Source organism: Bombina bombina, chromosome 3 (genome assembly GCF_027579735.1).
Source record: "Bombina bombina isolate aBomBom1 chromosome 3, aBomBom1.pri, whole genome shotgun sequence".
Classification (NCBI taxonomy): Eukaryota; Metazoa; Chordata; class Amphibia; order Anura; family Bombinatoridae; genus Bombina; species Bombina bombina.
The window spans coordinates 127,385,681-127,411,479 of NC_069501.1; the positions used below are offsets into that span (position 1 = coordinate 127,385,681).

Consider the following 25,799-nt stretch of genomic DNA (forward strand, 5'->3'; position numbering starts at 1 on the left):
CCTCACATGGGGTAGAGAGAGAAAGCTTTGCTCTCAGAGCAGCCTTTTGCTAGCTAGCTAATTGCACCAGCTGAGAGCACCTTCAAATTTTACTGTTTTCATTCTGGATAAACAGAGAGCTCCATTCTCCTGCTAACATATATATGATCTCTGACCCTGTCACATATCTCTCCTCCAGCGGAACACAGTAGGCTGCTGAAAAAAAAATGCACTCTAGACAAAGCATCTGCATTAGCATGCAGAAGCCCAGCTCTATGGGCCACATCAAACTTATAGGGCTGTAAATAGAGGAACCACCTTGTTACTTTGGCATCCATTTTTTTCGATTTGTGCATCCATTGCAAAAGAGCATGATCAGTCACTAGCGTAAAGGACCGGCCTAACAAATAGTACTTTAAGGTCTCAATAGCCCACTTGCTAGCCAAGCATTCTTTCTCTACTATAGCATATGTTTGCTCTCTTGGCAGTAATTACAACTCAAGTAGAGCATAAGGTGTTCTTCATCTGCAATATATTAAGACAGTACCGCTCCCAGGACAACTTCGGAAGCATCTGTCTGCAGAAAGAACTGCTTGGAGAAATCAGGAGCTATTTAGACTGGATGACAGCATAAAGCCTTTTTCAAGTCAGCAAATGAACGGTCTGCCACCTCAGTCCATTTCACAACATCAGACGCCCTTGCTTTTGTCAAATCTGTTAGTGGAGAAGCCCTGGTGGCAAAATGGGGTATAAACCTTCTATAATACTCTACTATTCCAAGAAAAGTTCTTACTTGTTTTTTCTTAATGGCCTGGGCTATCTTACTAACTTGGGATTTTACCATACCTCTTACTACAGTATAGCCTAAATATTTGGCCTCTAAGCAGCCTATTATACTCTTAGTAGGATTCACTGTGAGACCAGCTTCTCTCAGAGTGTCTAAAACAGCTTCTACTCTATGCAAATGGGACTCCCAGTCCTGGCTATGAATAACCAGATCATCTAGATAAGCTGAGGCATACTGGGCATGTGGCTTCAACAACTTATTCATCAACCTTTGGAATGTTGCTGGGGCCCCATGTAACCCAAAGGGCAAAACGGTATATTTGTAAAGGCCCCCAGGGGTTGCAAATGCTGTCTTTTCTTTAGCTTCCTTAGACAGAGGTATTTGCCAATAGCCTTTCGTGAGGTCAAGACAAGTTAGAAATATGGCTGCTGCCAAAATTTCAATAAGCTCATCTATCCTAGGCATAGGGTATGCATCAAATTTAGAACACTCATTGAGTTTCCTGAAATCATTACAGAACCACAGAGACCCATCTGGCTTTGGCACTAGGACTATAGGACTTGACCACTGACTATTAGATTCTTCAATAACCCCTAGTTGTAACATTTTTACCACTTCTGCCTGTATTAGTATCTGCCTCTCTTTTTGCTTCCGGTACCCTGTAGGGTTTAACTTTTACAATTACTCCTGGCTCCATAAGAATATCATGGACTACGTCCCTGGTTCTACCTGGTGTATTAGAAAATATATCAGCATTTCTTTTTAACATTTCTTTAACTTTTTGTTGTTCTGATGTAACGTCAGTAGACACTTGCACCTCAGGGACAAGAGTGGGTGTCACTGTTAATCCCTGTACTCCTACCAATACAAAGGTCTCTCTAGCCTTCCAAGGCTTTAACACATTTATGTGGTACACTTGCTCTTCCTTTCTTCTGTCAGGCTGCCTCACCTTGTAATTTACAGGCCCTCCTTGGCTAATAATCTCATATGGACCTTGCCACCAAGATAAGTTTACTTTCAGCCGCGGGGACAGGAACCATGACCCGGTCACCTGGCTGGAAAGTTCGTACAGAGGATTGTCTGTTATAAAGTACTTGCTGTCTCTGTTGAGCCTCTTCCAAATACTGTTTAACTACGGGAGTTATCTGTTTTATGCGTTCTTGCATTTGTTACACATAGGTAATGATATTCCTCCCAGGCACCCTTTGTTTTTCCCATTCTTCTTTAGCTATATCCAATAAGCCTCTCGGGTGTCTCCCATAAAGGAGCTCAAAGGGAGAAAACCCTATTGACGCTTGGGGTACTTCCCGTATTGCAAACATTAAATATGCTAGAAGTGTATCCCAGTTTTTCCCATCCCTACTTACAACCTTGCGTAACATATGTTTCAGTGTCCTGTTAAATCTCTTCACCAACCCATCTGTTTGGGGATGGTACACTGAAGTTCTCAGAGACTTTATCTGTAGTAACTGACATAGGTCTTTCATTAGACGTGAAACAAAAGGGGTACCCTGGTCGGTAAGAATTTCTTTTGGTATTCCTACTCTTGGAAAAACCTGTACCAGTTCCTTAGCTATATTCTTAGTAGCTGTGTTACGCAGGGATATTGCCTACGGATAGCGTGTTGCATAATCTAATATGACCAGAATATACTGGTTACCTTTGGCTGTTTTCTCCAAAGGCCCCACCAAGTCCATGGCAATTCTTTCAAAAGGGGTGTCAATTATGGGGAGGGGAATAAGAGGAGCCCATAAATGAGGCTTTGGGGCCCCACCAAGTCCATGGCAATTCTTTCAAAAGGGGTGTCAATTATGGGAAGGGGAATAAGAGGAGCCTGTAAATGAGGCTTTGGGGCTGTTAACTGACAATCTGGGCATGAGGAACAGAATCTTTTTACCTCTTCATAAACCCCTGGCCAAAAAAACCTTCTTAATATTCTGTCTTGGGTTTTTTCTGTTCCCAAATGTCCCCCAAAAATATGGGCATGCGCTAACTCTAACACCTTTCTCCTAAAAGGCTCAGGTACCAACAGTTGCTCTATATCTTGCCCTTCCTCTTTGGTTACTCTGTACAATAGATCATCTCTTAGCATGAAATGGGGATATACATTTTCAGTCTTTCCTTCTACCCCAACTCCATTAACTTCTACAACATTTGAGAATGTATTTTGTAAAGATAAGTCACTAACTTGTTCTCTGCCAAAATTTGTATAAGTGTACAGATTGTCAAGATGCTGTTCAACCTCAACCACTTTTTCAGTTTCATTAATTAATGCTTCACATAAACGACTTTTACCCCTGTACATATCTGCCCTTCTCTCTCTCTTTGATTTCCGTGGTTTACCACCTTTTGAAATTATATCAGATTAAAAAAAAATGGAATACATGCGAGAGGTTTTCAGCTGTAGGCTCTGGATTATTTACTGTGGTTAGCTAAGTTTGTATAAGACTGCTGAAACATGGGAAATTGCGTCCCAATATTAGAGAATAGGGCAACCTGGGGACTACAGTCGCCTCAATTTTTATAGGCCTACCAAGGTGTTTTATTTCAATAGCAACAGTAGCATATTCTACTTTAGTGCCATGGACACAAAGTACACCCACCCTTTTCCCAGGTAGTACTTGTAAAGGTGTGACTAGACTCTCAGAAACTAAATTAATATCACTGCCTGAGTCTACTAGAGTCAATATAGCCTTTCCATTTAGCTGTACACATACACTGAAAACACTTGTTTCCCTATTAAACACACAAGGCCACAAAAGTGTTTATCTACAGAAGCATATCCACATTCCATGGCTTCCTGCAATTGTGGACAATGAGCTTTGATGTGTCCTAATTGCCCACACTCATAACAGGTAATTGGAACAGTGTCATTCTGCAGTCTGGGGCTCATTATTCTTTGAGCCAAATTGAGTTCCTTTAGGTTGCCTGGTCCAGTTTACCATTTTCTGAGGTCCACTAGTTCTCCAGTCCTTTAGATCCAGGTGTTGTTTCACCTTTGGGCTTCTTTTAGGTGGAGAAGAAGATTTAAGGTCGTTGACGGCAGTATAACGCTCCACCATAGCCACCATCTCATCATAGGTAGTGGGGTTACCCTGCCACACCCACTGGAGTAGTCCATTTGGTAAAGCTTGCACAAACCGATCCAACACCAAGGTCTCTATAATTTGTGCTGGTGTAAAGTTTTCTGGGGTCAGTCATTTCTTTGCCAAATGTATCAAGTCAAACAACTGGGCTCTTGGGGCCTTTTGCTCCTGATATGCCCAATTGTGATATCTCTGGGCATACACTGCAGGGGATATACCAGCCCTGGCCAGGATTTCTGCTTTAAGACTGTCAGTCATTTGCTTCCTCCTCTTCCAGATCAAAGTGAGCCCTTTGGGCCTCTCCTAAGAGAAATGGTACAAGAATTCCAGCCCACTTTGCATGTGGCCACTGCTCCCTAGTGGCAGTCTTTTCAAAAGCAAGGAGGTAAGCTTCCACATCATCTTGCAGGGTCATCTTTTGCAGATACTGACTTGCTTGGATAGTCCTGGTATCACTGCTGGTCTCTTCTTTGCTGACATTTGAGAGATGGTCCACTATCCCTTTAAGCATAATGTGGTCAGTGTTTTGCGCCTCTATTACTGTTCCAAGTTGCACAGATAGTAAACGGTTACTTTCCTGCTGAGCTTTGTTGGTTTCCTGCTGCACTGCAGTGGCCTGTAACAGGGCTTTTATGATCTCCTCCATTTTTGCAAACACAAACTTTAATATATATTTCTTTAAGTTGGCTCTGTACTTTTAATCTCCCAGTACTAGAGAATCCCACCGTTGCCACCACTGTGGTAAGGTGGCTGAGCTTTAGGCTTTAGTATGAAGGAACAGTTCATTTGATTAAGGAACAAACTATTTATTTGTTTCACAGCAGGTTTCATAAAAACAAAACAAAACAAATGCCTACCCCTAACTCAGGAGGCTAACTAAACTTTAAAGGATTCCTAACTATAGTACTGGGGCATCTAAACTGTCCCCAGTAAACTACTGCTTTATAGGAAAAACAATAGTTTAGAGTACCTGCTTTTTCTCCCTCTGTGTCTGTGCTGACAGTCTGTCAGGTGATTTCCTCCTCACATGGGGTAGAGAGAGAAAGCTTTGCTCTCAGAGCAGCCTTTTGCTAGCTAGCTAATTGCACCAGCTGAGAGCACCTGAAATTTAACTGTTTACATTCTGGATAAACAGAGAGCTCCATTCTCCTGCTAACATATATATGATCTCTGACCCTGTCACAATATACATACACATATTTAGACACACACACACACATATATATATATATATATATATATATATATATATATATATATATATATATATATCAAGAAAAAAGAGTTTGAGACCTTCACAGCGCTAGATTATAACACAAAAGTTCTATACAACATCACAGTGTTATGAAGTATGATGATTAATCCGTTGTAATACATTAAATACCATACAATACAATAATAGTGTGTGAAAATTAATAAACAAATAATTGATATAAACTGTGATAAGTGCTATTTATAAAATACACACATATAGCCGTAATGACAATTCAAGTCTTTAGGTTAAAGAGAGCCAAATTTTGAAGTTTAAGAAGGTTGTCAGAGTACCCCCGTATGGGCAAATGATCTACTTACACAGGGTTTACCTCAATCATATGAGGTAAGTGTGGAACGTGTTGTTAAAGAGGGCAACGGTCCTTGAATGGAATAAAAATCCTTTATTGCGAGTGTTTATTAACACCCACATTTATTTTACAACCAAGTTATTTTACAACCAATTTGTTTGAAAATATTTGTATTGAACTGGACATCACAGGATTTTAAAGAACTACCATATGTGCAACGCTGATACCTCATATTAAATTGAGGTCATCCTTGTGAGTAACATTATGTAAGCAATATTATGCTATGTCCGATTTTTTTTTTTATTCCATTCATGTGACTACTTGACCCCCCATTGGCTGAACTGGGAGTAAACATTATTTCTCGAGACGGATACAGAGTAAACAAGAAACAGACTTGCCTGGCCGACTGATCCCTTACACGGATTTCCAAGGACCGCTGTCCTCTATAACAACACATTCCACACTTACCTCATATAATTGAGGTTACTCTGTGTAAGTAGATCATTTGCCCATACGGGGATACTCTGACAACCTTCTTAAACTTCAAACTTTGGCTCTCTTTAACCTAAAGACTTGAATTGTCATTACGGATATATGTGTGTATTTCTCCAACATAGGTGTGTCCGGTCCACGGCGTCATCCTTACTTGTGGGATATTCTCTTCCCCAACAGGAAATGGCAAAGAGCCCAGCAAAGCTGGTCACATGATCCCTCCTAGGCTCCGCCTACCCCAGTCATTCTCTTTGCCGTTGTACAGGCAACATCTCCACGGAGATGGCTTAGAGTTTTTTAGTGTTTAACTGTAGTTTTTATTATTCAATCAAGAGTTTGTTATTTTAAAATAGTGCTGGTATGTACTATTTACTCTGAAACAGAAAAGAGATGAAGATTTCTGTTTGTAAGAGGAAAATGATTTTAGCAACCGTTACTAAAATCGATGGCTGTTTCCACACAGGACTGTTGAGAGAAATTAACTTCAGTTGGGGGAACAGTGAGCAGACTTTTGCTGCTTGAGGTATGACACATTCTAACAAGACGATGTAATGCTGGAAGCTGTCATTTTCCCTATGGGATCCGGTAAGCCATTTTTATTACAGACTGTATATAAGGGCTTCACAAGGGCTTGTTAAGACTGTAGACATTTTCTGGGCTAAATCGATTCATATATAAACATATTTAGCCTTGAGGAATCATTTAATCTGGGTATTTTGTAAAATATTATAGGCAAGGCACTGTTTTGGACACCTTATTCTCTAGGGGCTTTCCCTAATCATAGGCAGAGCCTCATTTTCGCGCCGGTATTGCGCACTTGTTTTTGAGAAGCATGACATGCAGTCGCATGTGTGAGGAGCTCTGATACATAGAAAAGACTTTCTGAAGGCGTCATTTGGTATCGTATTCCCCTTTGGGCTTGGTTGGGTCTCAGCAAAGCAGATACCAGGGACTGTAAAGGGGTTAAAGATAAAAACGGCTCCGGTTCCGTTATTTTAAGGGTTAAAGCTTCCAAATTTGGTGTGCAATACTTTTAAGGCTTTAAGACACTGTGGTGAAATTTTGGTGAATTTTGAACAATTCCTTCATATTTTTTCGCAATTGCAGTAATAAAGTGTGTTCAGTTTAAAATTTAAAGTGACAGTAACGGTTTTATTTTAAAACGTTTTTTGTACTTTGTTATCAAGTTTATGCCTGTTTAACATGTCTGAACTACCAGATAGACTGTGTTCTGAATGTGGGGAAGCCAAGGTTCCTTTTCATTTAAATAGATGTGATTTATGTGACACAGAAAATGATGCCCAAGATGATTCCTCAAGTGAGGGGAGTAAGCATGGTACTGCATCATTCCCTCCTTCGTCTACACCAGTCTTGCCCACTCAGGAGGCCCCTAGTACATCTAGCGCGCCAATACTCCTTACTATGCAACAATTAACGGCTGTAATGGATAATTCTATCAAAAACATTTTAGCCAAAATGCCCACTTATCAGCGTAAGCGCGACTGCTCTGTTTTAGATACTGAAGAGCATGAGGACGCTGATGATAATGGTTCTGAAATGCCCCTACACCAGTCTGAGGGGGCCAGGGAGGTTTTGTCTGAGGGAGAAATTTCAGATTCAGGGAAAATTTCTCAACAAGCTGAACCCGATGTGATTACATTTAAATTTAAGTTGGAACATCTCCGCGCTCTGCTTAAGGAGGTGTTATCCACTCTGGATGATTGTGAGAATTTGATCATCCCAGAGAAACTATGTAAAATGGACAAGTTCCTAGAGGTCCCGGGGCCCCCCAGAAGCTTTTCCTATACCCAAGCGGGTGGCGGACATTGTAAATAAAGAATGGGAAAGGCCCGGTATACCTTTCGTCCCTCCCCCCATATTTAAAAAATTGTTTCCTATGGTCGACCCCAGAAAGGACTTATGGCAGACAGTCCCCAAGGTCGAGGGAGCGGTTTCTACTTTAAACAAACGCACCACTATACCATAGAAGATAGTTGTGCTTTCAAAGATCCTATGGATAAAAAATTAGAAGGTTTGCTTAAAAAGATGTTTGTTCAGCAAGGTTACCTTCTACAACCAATTTCATGCATTGTCCCTGTCACTACAGCCGCGTGTTTCTGGTTCGATGAGCTAGAAAAGGCGATCGATAGTGATTCTCCTCCTTATGAGGAGATTATGGACAGAATCCGTGCTCTCAAATTGGCTAATTCTTTCACCCTAGACGCCACTTTGCAATTGGCTAGGTTAGCGGCAAAAAATTCTGGGTTTGCTATTGTGGCGCGCAGAGCGCTTTGGTTGAAATCTTGGTCAGCGGATGCGTCTTCCAAGAACAAATTGCTTAACATTCCTTTCAAGGGGAAAACGCTGTTTGGCCCTGACTTGAAAGAGATTATCTCTGATATCACTGGGGGTAAGGGCCACGCCCTTCCTCAGGATAGGTCTTTCAAGGCCAAAAATAAACCTAATTTTCGTCCCTTTCGTAGAAACGGACCAGCCCCAAGTGCTACGTCCTCTAAGCAAGAGGGTAATACTTCTCAAGCCAAGCCAGCCTGGAGACCAATGCAAGGCTGGAACAAGGGAAAGCAGGCCAAGAAACCTGCCACTGCTACCAAGACAGCATGAAATGTTGGCCCCCGATCCGGGACCGGATCTGGTGGGGGGGCAGACTCTCTCTCTTCGCTCAGGCTTGGGCAAGAGATGTTCTGGATCCTTGGGCACTAGAAATAGTCTCCCAAGGTTATCTTCTGGAATTCAAGGGGCTTCCCCCAAGGGGGAGGTTCCACAGGTCTCAATTGTCTTCAGACCACATAAAGAGACAGGCATTCTTACATTGTGTAGAAGACCTGTTAAATATGGGAGTGATTCATCCTGTTCCATTAGGAGAACAAGGGATGGGGTTCTACTCCAATCTGTTCGTAGTTCCCAAAAAAGAGGGAACGTTCAGACCAATCTTAGATCTCAAGATCCTAAACAAGTTTCTCAAGGTTCCATCGTTCAAAATGGAAACCATTCGAACAATTCTTCCTTCCATCCAGGAAGGTCAATTCATGACCACGGTGGATTTAAAGGATGCGTATCTACATATTCCTATCCACAAGGAACATCATCGGTTCCTAAGGTTCGCATTCCTGGACAAGCATTACCAGTTCGTGGCACTTCCTTTCGGATTAGCCACTGCTCCAAGGATTTTCACAAAGGTACTAGGGTCCCTTCTAGCAGTACTAAGACCAAGGGGCATTGCAGTAGTACCTTACTTGGACGACATTCTGATTCAAGCGTCGTCCCTTCCTCAAGCAAAGGCTCATACGGACATAGTCCTGGCCTTTCTCAGATCTCACGGATGGAAAGTGAACGTAGAAAAGAGTTCTCTATTTCCGTCAACAAGGGTTCCCTTCTTGGGAACAATAATAGATTCCTTAGAAATGAGGATTTTTCTGACAGAGGCCAGAAAAACAAAACTTCTAAACTCTTGTCAAACACTTCATTCCGTTCCTCTTCCTTCCATAGCGCAGTGCATGGAAGTAATAGGTTTGATGGTAGCGGCAATGGACATAGTTCCTTTTGCGCGCATTCATCTAAGACCATTACAACTGTGCATGCTCAGTCAGTGGAATGGGGACTATACAGACTTGTCTCCGACGATACAAGTAAATCAGAGGACCAGAGACTTACTCCGTTGGTGGCTGTCCCTGGACAACCTGTCACAAGGGATGACCTTCCGCAGACCAGAGTGGGTCATTGTCACGACCGACGCCAGTCTGATGGGCTGGGGCGCGGTCTGGGGACCCCTGAAAGCTCAGGGTCTTTGGTCTCGGGAAGAATCTCTTCTACCGATAAATATTCTGGAACTGAGAGCGATATTCAATGCTCTCAAGGCTTGGCCTCAGCTAGCAAAGACCAAGTTCATACGGTTTCAATCAGACAACATGACGACTGTTGCGTACATCAACCATCAGGGGGGACAAGGAGTTCCCTGGCGATGGAAGAAGTGACCAAAATCATTCAATGGGCGGAGACTCACTCCTGCCACCTGTCTGCAATCCACATCCCAGGAGTGGAAAATTGGGAAGCGGATTTTCTGAGTCGTCAGACATTACATCCGGGGGAGTGGGAACTCCATCCGGAAATCTTTGCCCAAATTACTCAACTGTGGGGCATTCCAGACATGGATCTGATGGCCTCTCGTCAGAACTTCAAGGTTCCTTGCTACGGGTCCAGATCCAGGGATCCCAAGGCGACTCTAGTAGATGCACTAGTAGCACCTTGGACCTTCAAACTAGCTTATGTATTCCCGCCGTTTCCTCTCATCCCCAGGCTGGTAGCCAGGATCAATCAGGAGAGGGCGTCGGTGATCTTGATAGCTCCTGCGTGGCCACGCAGGACTTGGTATGCAGATCTGGTGAATATGTCATCGCTCCACCATGGAAGCTACCTTGAGACGAGACCTTCTTGTTCAAGGTCCGTTCGGAACATCCGAATCTGGTCTCACTCCAGCTGACTGCTTGGAGATTGAACGCTTGATCTTATCAAAACGAGGATTCTCAGATTCTGTTATTGATACTCTTGTTCAGGCCAGAAAGCCTGTAACTAGAAAAATTTACCACAAAATATGGAAAAAATATATCTGTTGGTGTGAATCTAAAGGATTCCCTTGGGACAAGGTAAAGATTCCTAAGATTCTATCCTTTCTTCAAGAAGGATTGGAGAAAGGATTATCTGCAAGTTCCTTGAAGGGACAGATTTCTGCCTTGTCTGTGTTACTTCACAAAAAGCTGGCAGCTGTGCCAGATGTTCAAGCCTTTGTTCAGGCTCTGGTTAGAATCAAGCCTGTTTACAAACCTTTGACTCCCCCTTGGAGTCTCAACTTAGTTCTTTCAGTTCTTCAGGGGGTTCCGTTTGAACCCTTACATTCCGTTGATATTAAGTTATTATCTTGGAAAGTTTTGTTTTTGGTTGCAATTTCTTCTGCTAGAAGAGTTTCAGAATTATCTGCTCTGCAGTGTTCTCCTCCTTATCTGGTGTTCCATGCAGATAAGGTGGTTTTACGTACTAAACCTGGTTTTCTTCCGAAAGTTGTTTCTAACAAAAACATTAACCAGGAGATAGTCGTGCCTTCTTTGTGTCCGAAACCAGTTTCAAAGAAGGAACGTTTGTTGCACAATTTGGATGTTGTTCGCGCTCTAAAATTCTATTTAGATGCTACAAAGGATTTTAGACAAACATCTTCCTTGTTTGTTGTTTATTCTGGTAAAAGGAGAGGTCAAAAAGCAACTTCTACCTCTCTCTCTTTTTGGATTAAAAGCATCATCAGATTGGCTTATGAGACTGCCGGACGGCAGCCTCCTGAAAGAATCACAGCTCATTCCACTAGGGCTGTGGCTTCCACATGGGCCTTCAAGAACGAGGCTTCTGTTGATCAGATATGTAGGGCAGCGACTTGGTCTTCACTGCACACTTTACCAAATTTTACAAGTTTGATACTTTTGCTTCTTCTGAGGCTATTTTTGGGAGAAAGGTTTTTGCAAGCCGTGGTGCCTTCCATTTAGGTGACCTGATTTGCTCCCTCCCTTCATCCGTGTCCTAAAGCTTTGGTATTGGTTCCCACAAGTAAGGATGACGCCGTGGACCGGACACACCTATGTTGGAGAAAACAGAATTTATGTTTACCTGATAAATTACTTTCTCCAACGGTGTGTCCGGTCCACGGCCCGCCCGGGTTTTTTAATCAGGTCTGATAATTTATTTTCTTTAACTACAGTCACCACGGTATCATATGGTTTTCTCCTATGCAAATATTCCTCCTTTACGTCGGTCGAATGACTGGGGTAGGCGGAGCCTAGGAGGGATCATGTGACCAGCTTTGCTGGGCTCTTTGCCATTTCCTGTTGGGGAAGAGAATATCCCACAAGTAAGGATGACGCCGTGGACCGGACACACCGTTGGAGAAAGTAATTTATCAGGTAAACATAAATTCTGTTTTTATAAATAGTCCACAGCTGCATTCATTACTTTTGGGAATTAAGAACCTGGCCACCAGGAGGAGGCAAAGACACCCCAGCCAAATGCTTAAATACTTTTAATTATTTTTTGTTTTTGTCTCTTATGGAGGGTAGTACTCTTCGGCATGGGACAGGAGTTTTAAATAGTCCTGTCAGTCTCTCAGTGAGGGCTTGGATGAAAGTTAGAGTCCGGAGATGCAGGGAGAGTCTTTCTGCGAAACCATCCCGACTCAGATTACAACTCCTCAAGCAATCGGCGTTGTCTAACTTCGCTCCGCTGCCTGCTTTCTTCTCTCAAGTCCATGACGGAGGCGATACCACTATTCGTCACACTTGAAAGGCCGTGTTCCTGTTCCACGGCGTAGATCGTTTCATTTTACTTTATCGTCGGTGTACTGTAATGTGAATGTTTTCCTGAGAGGCTACCACACCTTTGTGGGTCTAACTATATGACATAAGGGTCTCAGTGAGTCTCTGTTAGTATCTTGGAATCAAGGGTTAATATCTCCTGAGGGGGGTTATGGAACAGGGGGGTTTATAGTCATGTTTGTTATGTGATCCAACCTGCTTATGTGTGATGTTTTATGGGCTTGTGGTTGGAACTTTGAGGCCTTTGAAAGTGACGCGGCCCTTTTGGTGGGTGCACTTTTTTGGCCTGTACGGTTCACCTTGTGTTCGTCGCGTGGTTACGTTAAGTCCCCATTTCCGCATTCCTGACCGTGTGGCGAAGGAGATATTCTAGTCCACAGGGGTCTGGGCATAGGAGGTGGTGAGTGCCCCAGCCCTTGTGGGTGTCAGGTGCCGTTTTTTGTTTAATACTTTAGTCCATATTGATTTTCCTCCTATCGAGTTATGGAGGATTCTGATGCTGAAACTGTCCTCATTTCAGATTCAGTTACGGAGGATTCTAATATCGAGACTATATTTTAATTTCAGATTCTGTGTCCAGTGATGACTCCGGATTGGCCTCGTTGACACATGTCGACCAGTTTTGTTCCATATGCCGTATGAGCGCGCCTGGTTCCTCGGGCTCAGGGAATCAGGGGAATGCTGAGCCATCCGTTTCTGGGGGCCCCTTCCTCCAAGGGGCGAGTTCCCTACCAATTCATACTTCTACACATGCGGGTACCAATTCATACTTCTACACATGCGGGTAACACATGCAGGGTGGCGTGTTCCCCCTGGAGGTTGCAGCACGTTTTCGCTTCCAGATAATGTTAGCGATGGTTCGTCTGCAGAGTCCAGACGTTAATTTGAGATTTTGCTCGTGCCCTATTGTCCCGGGTCCTCTGCCTTGGGGTGGGCCTCTACAGTTCCCCGTGGGTGTAACTTTTCTGGAGTGTTGTGCCTTTCGTTATAGGATTGCGCGTCTTAGCGTGTTGCTTAGACATCTTTTTCAGTTATTGAATGACACTGTCGTTAACAGATATGCAGACTTTCAGTCTGATAATTCGAATGGTGCACCTCATTAGACTTGTGGGGTTATCTCCTGTTTGTCATTTGTTTGAGATCTTTCACAGTGTTTTGTAAGATAGGGCTCTGTTTGGCTGGTCCTGCGGGCAGGGCCTGTGTCTTTTGGGCGTTATACTTCGGTTTTGCCTTATGTTTTGTTTTGTATCCGATGGGATGTCTTATTTGTGTTTGCTTCCTTCGGGAACTATTTGGATCAATACTCTTTGTTACTTCTTCAGAAGTTTGTTTGGACATGTTAGTCCTATGTTTAATATGTCTGTTTTCCTTTTTTCCCCTATGTGGTAGAATTTATGCAGCTTGCCGGTTAGGACCCTGAGTACAGGCTGGTCCTGTCGGGTTTGTTTTGTTTTGTGGCTGTTCAGACACGTGGTGCTGTTTCTGCCGGATCGGTAGTAGCGCTGAGTGCTCAAGTTATCATTGTTTTTTATGTTCAACTAAGCATTCGAGAGGACCTGTGGGTTCACGAGGCGGGAAAGGATTGTTTCAGTCCTTATAGCCTTCAGTCATGGATGACCAGCAGGGAAGTGTTCCGCTGCGTCACTCTATCTGACATCTGATTTCATCAGAACCTAGGAGTTCCGCCTCCATGTGGGGAGGGGCCGGCCGGTCGTAGTGCCCCATTGCCACTGGTTGAGTGGTTTGGCCTTCAATTTTTAAGCTCCTGGATGGTCCTATGGGGCTTGATCCAACAGCTTGTATGGATAGCTATCCAGCATGCGGAAGGTTTTGTATTTTGAAACCTATTACAGCTTTTGGCACCTTTTAAATGGGTGCGTGTCGGCTGTTTCTAGTGTATCTAAATATGGCTCTTACTCTAGGCCGCGTAAGGTCTGTCTGTGTTATGAGTCCTTGGGTCTTCTTCCATTGTCCCGGGTGGGTTAGATCTCCTTTTGGGAATCTGTGTTCCGGACGTTGGTTGATCCCTGTGGGGACTTGTTTAGCTCGAGGTTTCCCGGAGCTGGGAAGGTTTAGCACTTTTTCTCTCCCCTGTATCCTCTGCCTGTGTGGAGGTGATGTGGAGACTAGACCTGCTAATAGGGTTTTGGGAACTTCGAGCTATTCCTTCTTTTGACTCTTCATTTGACTTCTAGCCTTGCTTCTTGGAGAGTTGGACTTTTATTCTAGGGGTGGTTCCTTCATTTGGTCGGAGCTTTCGCGTTCTCTGCGCTGTCCAGATTTTCTGGATATGCTCCATTCCTTTTGTCTCTCTTTTTGGCCAGTCGGGGTGTTTAGTTCCAGGGTATAGTTGCCTGAACTATTAGGTACCCAGACCAGTTTTTTTCCTTCCTGAGTCTTCCTCTTTCTAGGGCTTCGCTCCTGTCCCAGTTTTGGATTGCTTGGATCTCAGGGCTGGTCGGGATGTTCCACGGTGGTGGGAACTGGGGCTATGTCCTTGCTCCATCTACCTGACCGGGTCAGGGTTGGCCCGGTCTAGCGGAGTATTTATTCCTCCTTGCCACAGAGTAACCCATGTCATCTCGGGTTAGCTGGGTGGCTTGCGCCTCAAGAATGGTGGGTTTCTGCCTAGTTGCTGGTGCTGGATTCCAGTTTCTGGTGCGACTTAGGGTTACATTCCCCTGTTAGTTTGCCAGGGTACCCGTGGATTCTCTGCTCTGCAGGCGAATGGGTTAGCTGTGCCCCTGTGGGGTGAACTACTTGTGTGGGGGTCCTTTCTAGGACATTTGCGGGGGATTGTTTCTTCCCATTTAGCCGGTGGCTTCGGGCCTTGAGGATGGTTATTGTCCTTCCGGCCTCTTCCCTTTTTCTTTAGGGGATATTTGCTTCTTCCGGAGACCTTACTAGGGGCTTCTTCTGGTCAGGAAGTGGAAGGTGGATTTGGTTCCACCCGGAATCTTTCTGGTTCCATGTCAGACTGTGGGGTCTTGTTGTGATAGTTCCTTGTATCTATGGCCTTGTCTGTTTTCAGAGTGGCTCTGCCATCTTTACGCTCGTTCCTGTACCAGTTTCGGGATTCTTTGTTCCCTTGTATTGGTGGCCTAGCTGGGTCTGCAGGTCAGGATGCCTGAGCGGTCTATGGGTCACAGTATCCTTTGGGATGTGTGAGATTGCCGAGTCTATTTTGATAGCTCAGTCTGCTAGGAGATGGGTTTTCCTTTCCTTCAGGTTCTGATGGTATTCTCTACATCTCGGGGGGCCTCGATGGATGCTTTGTGTTCCCTTTTTAGGGACCTGTAAGTAGGTCCGGCGGCTTAGGTTGCCTGGAGCGTGCCCTCCGTCGGGGGCTGTTTTGTGCGGTCTGTTTCTTGATGACGGCTTCTTCTTCCTTGCAGCTAGCTGGATAGCTTGCTCAGCGTACTAATGCACTGTGGCTACTCTGCACTGTACCAAATACACATATTTTGGACACACATATACATACACACACACTTTATAGCTCTTTGCAGTCAAATACCTTGTCATATACCTTTAACCCTTATAACATTGTTTATTCATATTTCTATAATTCAGAAAATGTATATATGAGTGTAATACTTGATTTGAATGTAATTATGTTGTGTTTGGTGTAATTTTTTTTAACCCTTATACGCTAGGTCTTCAGGTGCGCTAATCCGTTGAGTGCAAATTTTAGTGGTGATCGAGCGCAAACGTTTACTTTCAGCTTGAAATATGTGCAAGGTTGCTATATTGCTTATAAAGTCACGTGGTTGCAATAGCATAACACTTATAATCTAGCCCTTAGTTGTTAGTGAATGCAAGAAAAACAGTAAGTTTGTTTTGCTCATGCTCAGAAGAGGCAGACTGCAACTTAAGTGCAAAACTCTCTTATCTCCCTGAGGGCAGGGGCAACAATGAAAAATTATAAGCGCTCAATTTTCCAAGAAAATTAGTAAATTGCTGGGGTGGGGTGTAAACACATTCTGTTTCTTTTTCTGTTTACTTTAAGTTTGCAGCGCTATAACAAATAAATGATGATACTAATTGTAAATGTATTCTGTGATTTTCCTGTAGATCAAAGGAAAGTGGGACACTTTGGGCCTTAACAACTAACAATTATGTTCAACTGGCAAACATTGGGAATCAGGAATTAACAACACTGATTAAAGCCACAGAAGGGTAAGTCATTTCTAATTCTTATGTTAAAGCAGCTTGCTCTTTCTAAAAGCCTTATCTGGTAGGCATTATCTTGGTTTGTGGATCCTAAAGCAAATAAGGAAATTTAGTTAAAAACATAAAACAATTAAAACAAAGACACAGTATTTTAATTAAAAGTTCAGGTTATGTTTTAGGAATGTTGTTTTTAGCCTTACTTACATTTAAAATGTTATTTTGTGATTCAGACAGAGCATACAATTTTTTAAAAAAAGTTTCCAATGGACTTCTGTTATCAAATTTGCTTCATTCTCTTTGTATCCTGTGTTTGAAAAGCATAGCATATTCTTTGTTGAAGAGATACCTAGGAAATAGTGCTGCCCTCTAGTACTCTTGCAAATGCAAAACATTCTTGCAAAACTGCTACCAAATAGAGCTCCAGACACGTGCACGCTCCTGAGCTTTCTTCCCGTTATAACAAAAGATAAATTTGATAATAGAAGTAAATTAGAAAATTGTTTAAAATTGCATGCTCTACCTGAATTATCAAATTTTGGGTTTCATGTCCCTTTAACTTAGTTGAAATAATCTTTATTGTTGCATATCACATCAGATCACACATGACAATGACATTAGGTGTTATAACAGTGACTATTCCATTCTTTATCTTGTACTTTGTTTTATCCCCTTTTTCTTTCCCTCCCCCCCAAGGAAAATTTTTTCAAAAAATAAACCAATTATTAACAAAATTTAAACATGAACTGTTCTCGTCGAGCAGTAGAGCTATCATTAAAATACCTTAACTTATACTCTTTATTCCCTTTTTTTTGTCATTTTAACCTTTTTCATTCATTTCTTTTCTCTAATTATTGTTCCTACGTGTGAGAGACTTGTAATCTTATACTGGTATCCCTTTCAGCAGACTATGTATCAGTTATCTCCAAATTATTAAGCCTATCTATTCTATGTTTGTTCGTTATCCAATGTATCGATAAGTTCTGAAAGTGGCCTGATGTGCCCTGCATCCACGCTGCGGGTTCGGACATCGTATATATATCTTCTATTTTGTCTATTACTTCAGACTACCTTGGTGCCCCCCACTTTCAGTACTAGCTATACATATTCTTATAGCTGTGCATAAAATATTAATTAATGTATTAGTGGTTATGTTGAAAGATTCCTGTGGAATATGTAGCAAAGCTTGAGATGCTGTCAACCTACATGTGTCTCCCAGTAGTTTCTCCAGAAGTTTTGCAAGGTTATTCCATGTAGGTTTTATTTTTGGGCATTCCCACCACATATGAATATAAGATCCAATCTCTGTACATCCTCTATAACATAATCTATTTCTCTGGGGAGTATAGTGTGACGACTTTAGTGGTGTGAGGTACCATCTATATGAAGTCTTAAGTGCATTTTCTATAAGGCCCGCTCCTACTAATCCTTTGCTAATCTTGGAAAAAATATTTTGCCATTCTTCCCTCTCGTGCATTTCCCCTAGGTCTTGTTCCCATCTTTCATGTAACCTCGGCTTTGTTTTATTCTTAGCTTCCTGTAATGCTAAATAAATCTGTGAGATCATTTTATTTTTCCTATTCTGAGACATTATAAGCCGTTCCAAAGTGGTGTATGTAGTGGGTGCGTTGCCTTGTCTATATTTATTGATAGCACTGGAGGCCTGGAGATATAAGAACCATTGAAGTTCGATTGGGTGTATTTTTTCCGTAATTGTGTGTACGTCATCATTTTTCACTTTTCTAAAAAATCCGCCACCCTGTACAATCCCTTATTTTCCCATTTCGTTATCTGTCTCTGGAAATCTGTGTGTAATAGTGTTCTTATTGGAGTTGTCAGAGATTGCGTGGGAATTAACTTCAGTGCCTTTGTGAGAGTGTGCCATATCTGTTTAGTGTCCTCTGTAAACCCTTACTTTCGTAGTGGCCTATGTGTTATAGCGGTGGATTCCATATAATATCTGTTGCATTGTTTATTCCTCCTATATCTGCTTCAATGGAGGTCCAAGTGAGACCTCTACAGTCTTTAGCTAACAATGTAGCCTGTGCCAGCCTAGCTGCCCAATAGTAATCCACCAGATTGGGTACTCCCATGCCCCCTATATGTTTATGTTGTTTAAGTATATGGGTGGCTATTCTGGCCGTTTTGTTGCCTCTTATAAATCTAAGTATATCTGATTGGAGATCCTCTAACTCCTTTTGTGGCACTTTGATAGGAAGGGCCCGGAACAACTATAATAATCTTGGTAGGACATTCATTTTTACTGCTGAAAGTCTACCGTACCACGAAAAGCTTCCCTTCTTCCATTTCAGTATATTCTTTCTTATAATTTTAAAAAGTGGAGAATAGTTTGCCTTGAATAAGGTTTCCAATGTGGTAGTGATATATATCCCTAAATATTTGATAAAATTGTCTAGCCCATTTAAAATCAAAGTTGGCTTCTATTAGTTTTTGTGTATGATTCGGGAGTGATAATGGGAGAGCTTCACATTTGTCTGAGTTAATTTTGAATCCCGATATACTAGAGAATTCGTCTAATAGTTTATAGAGATTGGGAAGGGACACCATAGGTTTTGTGAGCGTTAACAAAATGTCATCCGCAAATAGTGTTAATTTGTGTTCCCCCTGAACTAATTGTATACCCTTGATATCTTTGGTGTTCCGAATACATGCTGCCAGAGGCTCCACACAGAGGGCAAATAAGAGAGGTGATAGCGGACACCCCTGGCGGGTGCCGTTTAATATGTTAATGGGCCTTGATTGGTATTCTGCTGCTCTTATTGTGGCCGACGGGGCTGAATATAGATTCCCTATAGCCTTGATGAATTTATCTCCGAATCCCACATGTTTTAGACATCCAACCATATATGACCAATCCACCCTATCAAACGCCTTCTCTGCATCCAGAGATAGGAGCAGAGAAGGCGTTTCTGTTCCCCCCAGATACTCTACCATGGCTATTGTGAGTCGTACATTATCCGGGGCCTCCCTATCCTTAATGAAACCTACTTGGTCGGGGTGGATCATCGAGGATAAATATAGTTTAAGCCTATTGCTAATATTTTGTGAAGATTTTTACATCTTGATTAATTAACGAAATCGGTCTATAATTTTGAGGTAGTTTAGGGTTTTTTCCCGGCTTTGGAATTACTACTATCTTCGCTCTGAATAAATCTGGGGGGATCTGAGCACCCTGCATAATATCATTACAAAATTTATGTAGGTGAGAAGTCAGATTCGTTTTAAATAATTTGTAGTACTCCCCCGAAAAACCTTCAGGTCCCGGAGCTTTACCATTTTTAAGGTCTTTATCGCTAAGTTAATTTGCTCCATAGTTAATCTCTGCATCCATTGCTTCCACTCCCTCCTTGTCTAATTTGGGGCATATCTGCCCTCTCTAGTAGCTGAGAGTTAAGAAACTCTCTTTGTGTGGTGTGTTGGGCTGTGTGTCCATTATAAAGGGTTTTCATAATAGTGATCAAAACAGTCCGCAATTTCTTGTGGGTGCGAGGTTACACTCCCATCTGGTTTTTGAATTTGCCTGATTGTCATATCTTTCGTTTTTTCCCTCAACTTGTAGGCTAGATACCTGTCCGGTTTGTTTGCATATAAAAAATAAAATGTTTTTTAATTTATGCATTGCTCTAAGGGAGTATCACTTAGGATTTTATTGAGTGATTTTCTTTTTTGGGTCAGATTATCTAGGATTACCTGAGACATTGTGGATCTATGTGCTCTCTCTAGGTCTTCTATTTCTTGTTGGCAGTGTGTCAACTGCGGCTCTGATCTTTTTCGTATATTTTGTTTTTCCTTTATCAACATCCCTCTTATATAAGGTTTGTGAGCTGCCCATGTAATCGTTGGGCTACTTAGAGGATTTGAATTTATTCTCCAGTATTCTTTAAGATTTTCAAGAATGCTGGAATGTATATCCGGCTGTTTTAGTAATACTGGATCATAGGTCCAAGATCTCTGTCTGTTTATGTTTATTAGCCCTTCCATTTGTATTTGAATTATAGAGTGGTCTGACCACACCGAGGCATGGATATTCGATGATATTAAATTGGGGAGCAGTGTCTGACTGATATATATATATATATATATATATATATTATCGATTTTGGTGTTTACTCTATGTGCAGGCGAATAGTAGGTATGGTCTACGGTCTGGCCATATAACTCTGTCCATGTATCTAAAATATTATGACTCTCTAGAGTTTCCCTAATAGATTTAGAGATAGATTGGAGTCTTAGTTGTTTACTTGTGACTTTGGATGATGTGTCTATTTTAGATGTGTTTAAGTTGATGTTAAAGTCTCCAGCCAAAATAATTCTTGTTTGCGACCATTGAGTTAACATGTGTGAAAGATTGTTAAAAAAAAAGTATGTTGCTGCTCATTTGGAGCATATATGTTACAAAGTGTAACCTGCGTTCCTTGTACAATACCCCTAACTATTAGGTACCTACCTCCCCTATCTTTTATTACCTCTTCCTTTGTGAATTGGAGTGAGTTATGTATAAGAATAGAGACCCCCCTCTTTTTACTGTCAGTTGTGGCATGGAAATGTTGCTGAAAATGTTTGGACCTGTACCTAGGAATTTGTTGGTGTACAAAGTGTGTCTCCTGTAGAAATATGATTTTGGCTCCTAGGTTGTGGTACTGTGCAAGTGCTGTCTTTCTCTTTATGTCTGTGTTTAGACCTCTTACGTTGTGAGATATTATCTGCAATTTAGCTACCATTTGTAATTTCCCCACTTTTTACCCATCTGTACCTGCATAGTACTTCCATCATGCTCTCACACCTGTTTTCCATTCTCTGATTTTCAGCTCTCTGGAGGAAATTTTTTTTCATAATACTGCTCAACGGTACTTAAAATAAAAATAAATAACCAAATTTTAAATAAAGTCAAACAATTATATACATCATGAACATTGTGTTGGTTTTGTAACATCCACAAAAACATCTTACTCTGGTTAAATGTGTAGTTGTGTTAAGTATATTCTAGTTTTTGTCCATTATAAAATGGAACATGAGTGCTCCAGCTTCTGAACGAACTGGTTTATTCTGCCCATAATATAAACAGGTTGGCCTCAATTATCTTAAACAGGGTTAAGCTCCTAACTATCTATGAAATAGGTCACTCAAGATTTATCAAACATTTCGTAATTAGTAATTCTAAACTTACTATATGACAGAAAAATAGCTGCCAATCCATCCACCCTCCGACATTAACTCACGATGACTCAGAAACATCTTGCCCCCTAGCTGTGTTTCCTCATCTCCCCTATAGGAGAAGGCAAAGAGACAGAAATCTGTACAAATATCATATCAAATTATTGTCTCTGATTAGTCCATCAGGTTCTTTGTTTTCTCTTGGACACTTTTGTCCATCTCTCCGTTTGCTGGACTCCTCTTTGTGGTTGAAAAGGTCTTCTATTGTTGTCTTGTTGGTTGTCAGGAACATCTGGGCACTCCAATTTGAGTATCTGGCATACTCCTGGAACATCTTGTGTCTCCCTGAGCGTGATAGTTTTCCCTTCGTGGTGTATGTGGAGAGCGAAGGGGAATCCCCATCTGTATATGATCTGATTCCTCCACAGTAGCTGCGTCAGAGGATGTAGGGCAAATTTTTTTTTTGTAGTGTTTTTACACATAAGTCCTGATATAGCTGTACAACCGATCCTTTGAATTTGAAAGTTGGGTTCTTCCTCGCCGCTGTCATGATCTCCTCTTTTTCAGGAAATCATAGTAATTTAGTGATCACATCCCTTGGGGGTTCTGTGTCTTTGGGCTTTGCTCTCAGAGCTCTATGAGCTCTCTCCATTTGATACTTCCCTTCTTCTGAGGATCCCGTGATCGTTTGGAACAATTGTAGTAAGTAAGCAGTCAGGTCTGGTGTTGCTATGGACTCAGGAATACCTTTCAAGCGAATATTACATCTCCGGCTCCTGTTCTCCAGGTCTTCCAGTTTATTCATTTACTTCTGCTAGTTCTTGCTGCTGTCAGAAAGTTGTTGCCTAACTGTTGTTATATCTTCTTCCATGGACTCTTCTTTCTCTTCTAAGGATTCAACCCTAGTGCCCAAGTCAGAGATATCTTGCTTAATCTCAGTTAAGCTATTTGTTACTGTATTTTGAAGTGCGTCCATCTTCTCCCACATTTTATCAAAGATTGAAGTAATGTCCTGTTTAGAGACTAGGTGTTTAATATCAGCCTTAGTGACTGGAGTATCAGATCCCTCGTTCTTTGTTGATTCCACATCAGACTCCATTTCCTCTTCTAGTAACATCTCTCCTTTTTCTTTTGTTTTATCTCCTTTGTTTGATATAAAAAAATCATGAGCAGCCCCTGGCTTAATTGGTGTTGCCATTTTATTTTGTCTTCTGGCTGCCATGCTGAGATTTGCAAAGTTTTTAAAACACTTTTTATTCTGCTTTTTTTTCTTCCTCTTTAGCTGCTCAAGAGTTTGCAACACTATAAAACAGTATAGGGTGGAGAAGGGGATGCTAATAATACTCTTTAATATATGTATATATATTTCTTTTCTCTCCTTAGTAGCTTACAAAGTTCCTTAGCATCATACAGTAGCTTTTATTATTATTGCTGTTTATGAAGGATCCCCTTCTTTTATGCTGATATAGATATGTGGTCTGTGAGAGAAAGTAAATCCATTATGTATGCTGCTGCTCTCTTTTCATTCTGTTTTTTCGCTTTTTGCTGCGTATTTATTCCTAGGAGTATTTCCACATCTTAACTATAGCTTCTTTGTTCGTATCTAGCAGATATTCCTGCTCTGGTATTATTGTACCCTTGTTGCTTAAGTGGCCCCATCTGTTAATGTCGCTTCCCACGTGGCTCCCAAGTGCTTATGGCTTCTAACTGTGTTTCCGTTCCTGACACCCTCTATATTAACGTGTGTCATCCGTGGAGATGCAATTTAGCTTACCGGAGCTTGTAGGTTAAGTCCTCCTTCTGAGAGGTCTCTATTTTGCTTACTGCGTAGTTCCTCTCCGGTCCGGTTACTTATCTGGCTTCAGGCCCCTCTCTTACATCGCCATTGTGCCGCACTACTTCTGCTTAGGAGCGTGGTTAATGTGCCCAAATAATATTAGGCAGCAGCATAGGGCTATCTTAAATTACTTTTAGTGCCGTTCTCTGTGTTCTATATGTAGCTGACACTCATGTTTTGCTTCAACTACACACGGAGCTCTTCCTTCATGCGTCCACCATCATGGCTGGCTTAGCTCTGCCCCCATGTCCCTTTAATTTAAAGGGGCAGTAAATGTTATCCCCAGATTTTCTTTTCTTACATAAAAATGTTACTTTACAAAATTTCCCTGCAGGGACTTGCTCCGACTGCCCACTGGTCTTTGCTATTTTTATTTTTTTATTTTAAATTAGCAGTGTGTGGTTTTACCAATCCAAAGGTTGCGATCTGGGCTGCATATTGCATCCAATCATAAAAGACTCACTAGTTGACTTCAACTGACTGTCAATGCTATTCAACAGAGTGCCTAGATGCAGCCCAGATAGTGATGTCATCAGTGGGTGGATCTTGGCAGCCATTTTAAACCAGCCACAAATAAAATTAATTTCAAAATAACTGTTTTACCATTCCTGCTGCATGATAAAGAAAGGGGTGCAGGAGGCTATTTGCAGCTTAATCTAAGGTATGACTTTAAGATGACTAAGGTGTAGACTGTCCCTTTAAGCGTCCTCTAGCTGCACACTCACACAGACTAAGCATTTTGAAGGTAATTTCTCCAGGCCGGAAGTTTTCTGTGCTTCCTAAGCTGTACTTTTAACTATGTTTAATCCCTTTGTGGGGGTTAAACGCACAGACTTGCAGGATCAGAAGTGTTAAAGGGATAGGAATATCTAAATTAAACTTGCATGATTCAGATAGAGCATGTCATTTTAAGACACTTTTAAATTTACTTCTATTTTCAAATGTGCTTCATTCTCTTGATATCCCTTGTTAAAAATGAATATGCACATAAACACGAGTAGGACCTGCGGCTAATTGGTGCCTGCCCACATTTGTCTCTTGTGATTGGCTGACTAGATGTGTTCAGCTTGCTGCCAGTAATGCAATGCTGTCCTTTCAGCAATGGATAACAAGAGAATGAAGCAAATTTGATAATAGAAGTACATTGGAAAGTTGTTTAAAATTGTATATTCTATCTGAATCATAAAAGAAAATGTTGGGGTTTACTATCCCTTTAAGTGCTTTGCAGGGATTAAACAAGCAGACGTGCATGTCATGTTTGCTCTATAATGTCCCTTTATTTTCACATATATTAGACATTTTGAGTATAATGTCCCTTTTAAATGCCACACATGCTTGCACAGTTTGCATTGCGAGCTGTTAAACATACTTGATGAACCATAAAAAGATAATGCTTATTTATTTTTGAACATAAAAAAAACAAGCAGATATAGCCCCTTTTAGTAAACTTATGGAAAGAGATTTACTCAGTTGGTCCAAAAGACAGGACAGTGGACGTCTCTGACACGGTTTCCCCCCTTTTGGACCAGTTGAGTGTGTTGGTTTTTATCCAGATAAGTGAAGAAAGCACAAATATTTTGAAGATGACAAACGCTGTGGCTTGAGACATAACAGATGTAACGAGTGTGTTCCACAGCATTGACATAATCTTTTTTTTATGTATAATTCCTGAACTTTTTAAAATTAAATGTTTATGTTTCCGCCAGTGCTGTTGAAAAGGAATCAATACTGATAAAAAAACCATATAAGTCTTCAAGGAACATACACATTTATTTCTTTGTAGCATGTAAACTATAGCATTTTAACATCTAGTACATCTAGTACAGAATTGTTTTTATTTTTTAATCATTATGAGACGTATCACTGTCTACACTCAGAATAGTATTTTTTTTTTAACAAGGAGCAGTGTTGCACAAGTATCAGCTTGTGTAATAAAACATGCAGGCAGCGTATTGCGGCCCACTTGCCACGATGTGGGACGGATAGGTTCGGAGATGTCTTCCCTTGTCCACCAGGCATTTGATAAATGACCCAATGTGTTTAGTGCGGATGACAACCATGTATTGTCATAGGGGGATGCTTTTGGAGCTAGTTGGGGTCCACCTTGCACTTACCACCAAATATGAGGTGACCAAGTGTCCCAGCATCACTATGAGAATCAAGAGATGCCGTTGACGTCACCAACTCTGGAAGTATCTGGCTGCAGTAAGGAGCTTAAGGATGCTGGATGAAGGGGAAAGTATTCAAACTCCTCAATCTCAGCTCCCTTTAGTCCTCTAAAGCTACTGTTTAAAAAGTAATTGCCTACCCTTTCAAACTGTTTGTATTTTGTGCAAGTAAAGT

At 41.6% G+C, this 25,799-nt stretch overlaps 1 protein-coding gene across 1 annotated transcript in view; it reads left to right on the plus strand.

The window, feature by feature from the left end:
• The window catches only part of LTN1 (listerin E3 ubiquitin protein ligase 1), a 297,783-nt gene that overhangs the window by 149,048 nt on the left and 122,936 nt on the right, over window positions 1–25,799 (plus strand). The window contains exon 18 of the mRNA XM_053705992.1: window positions 16,349–16,453. Coding sequence (XP_053561967.1) covers window positions 16,349–16,453 — 105 coding nt within the window. The remainder of the gene's footprint in view (window positions 1–16,348; window positions 16,454–25,799) is intronic.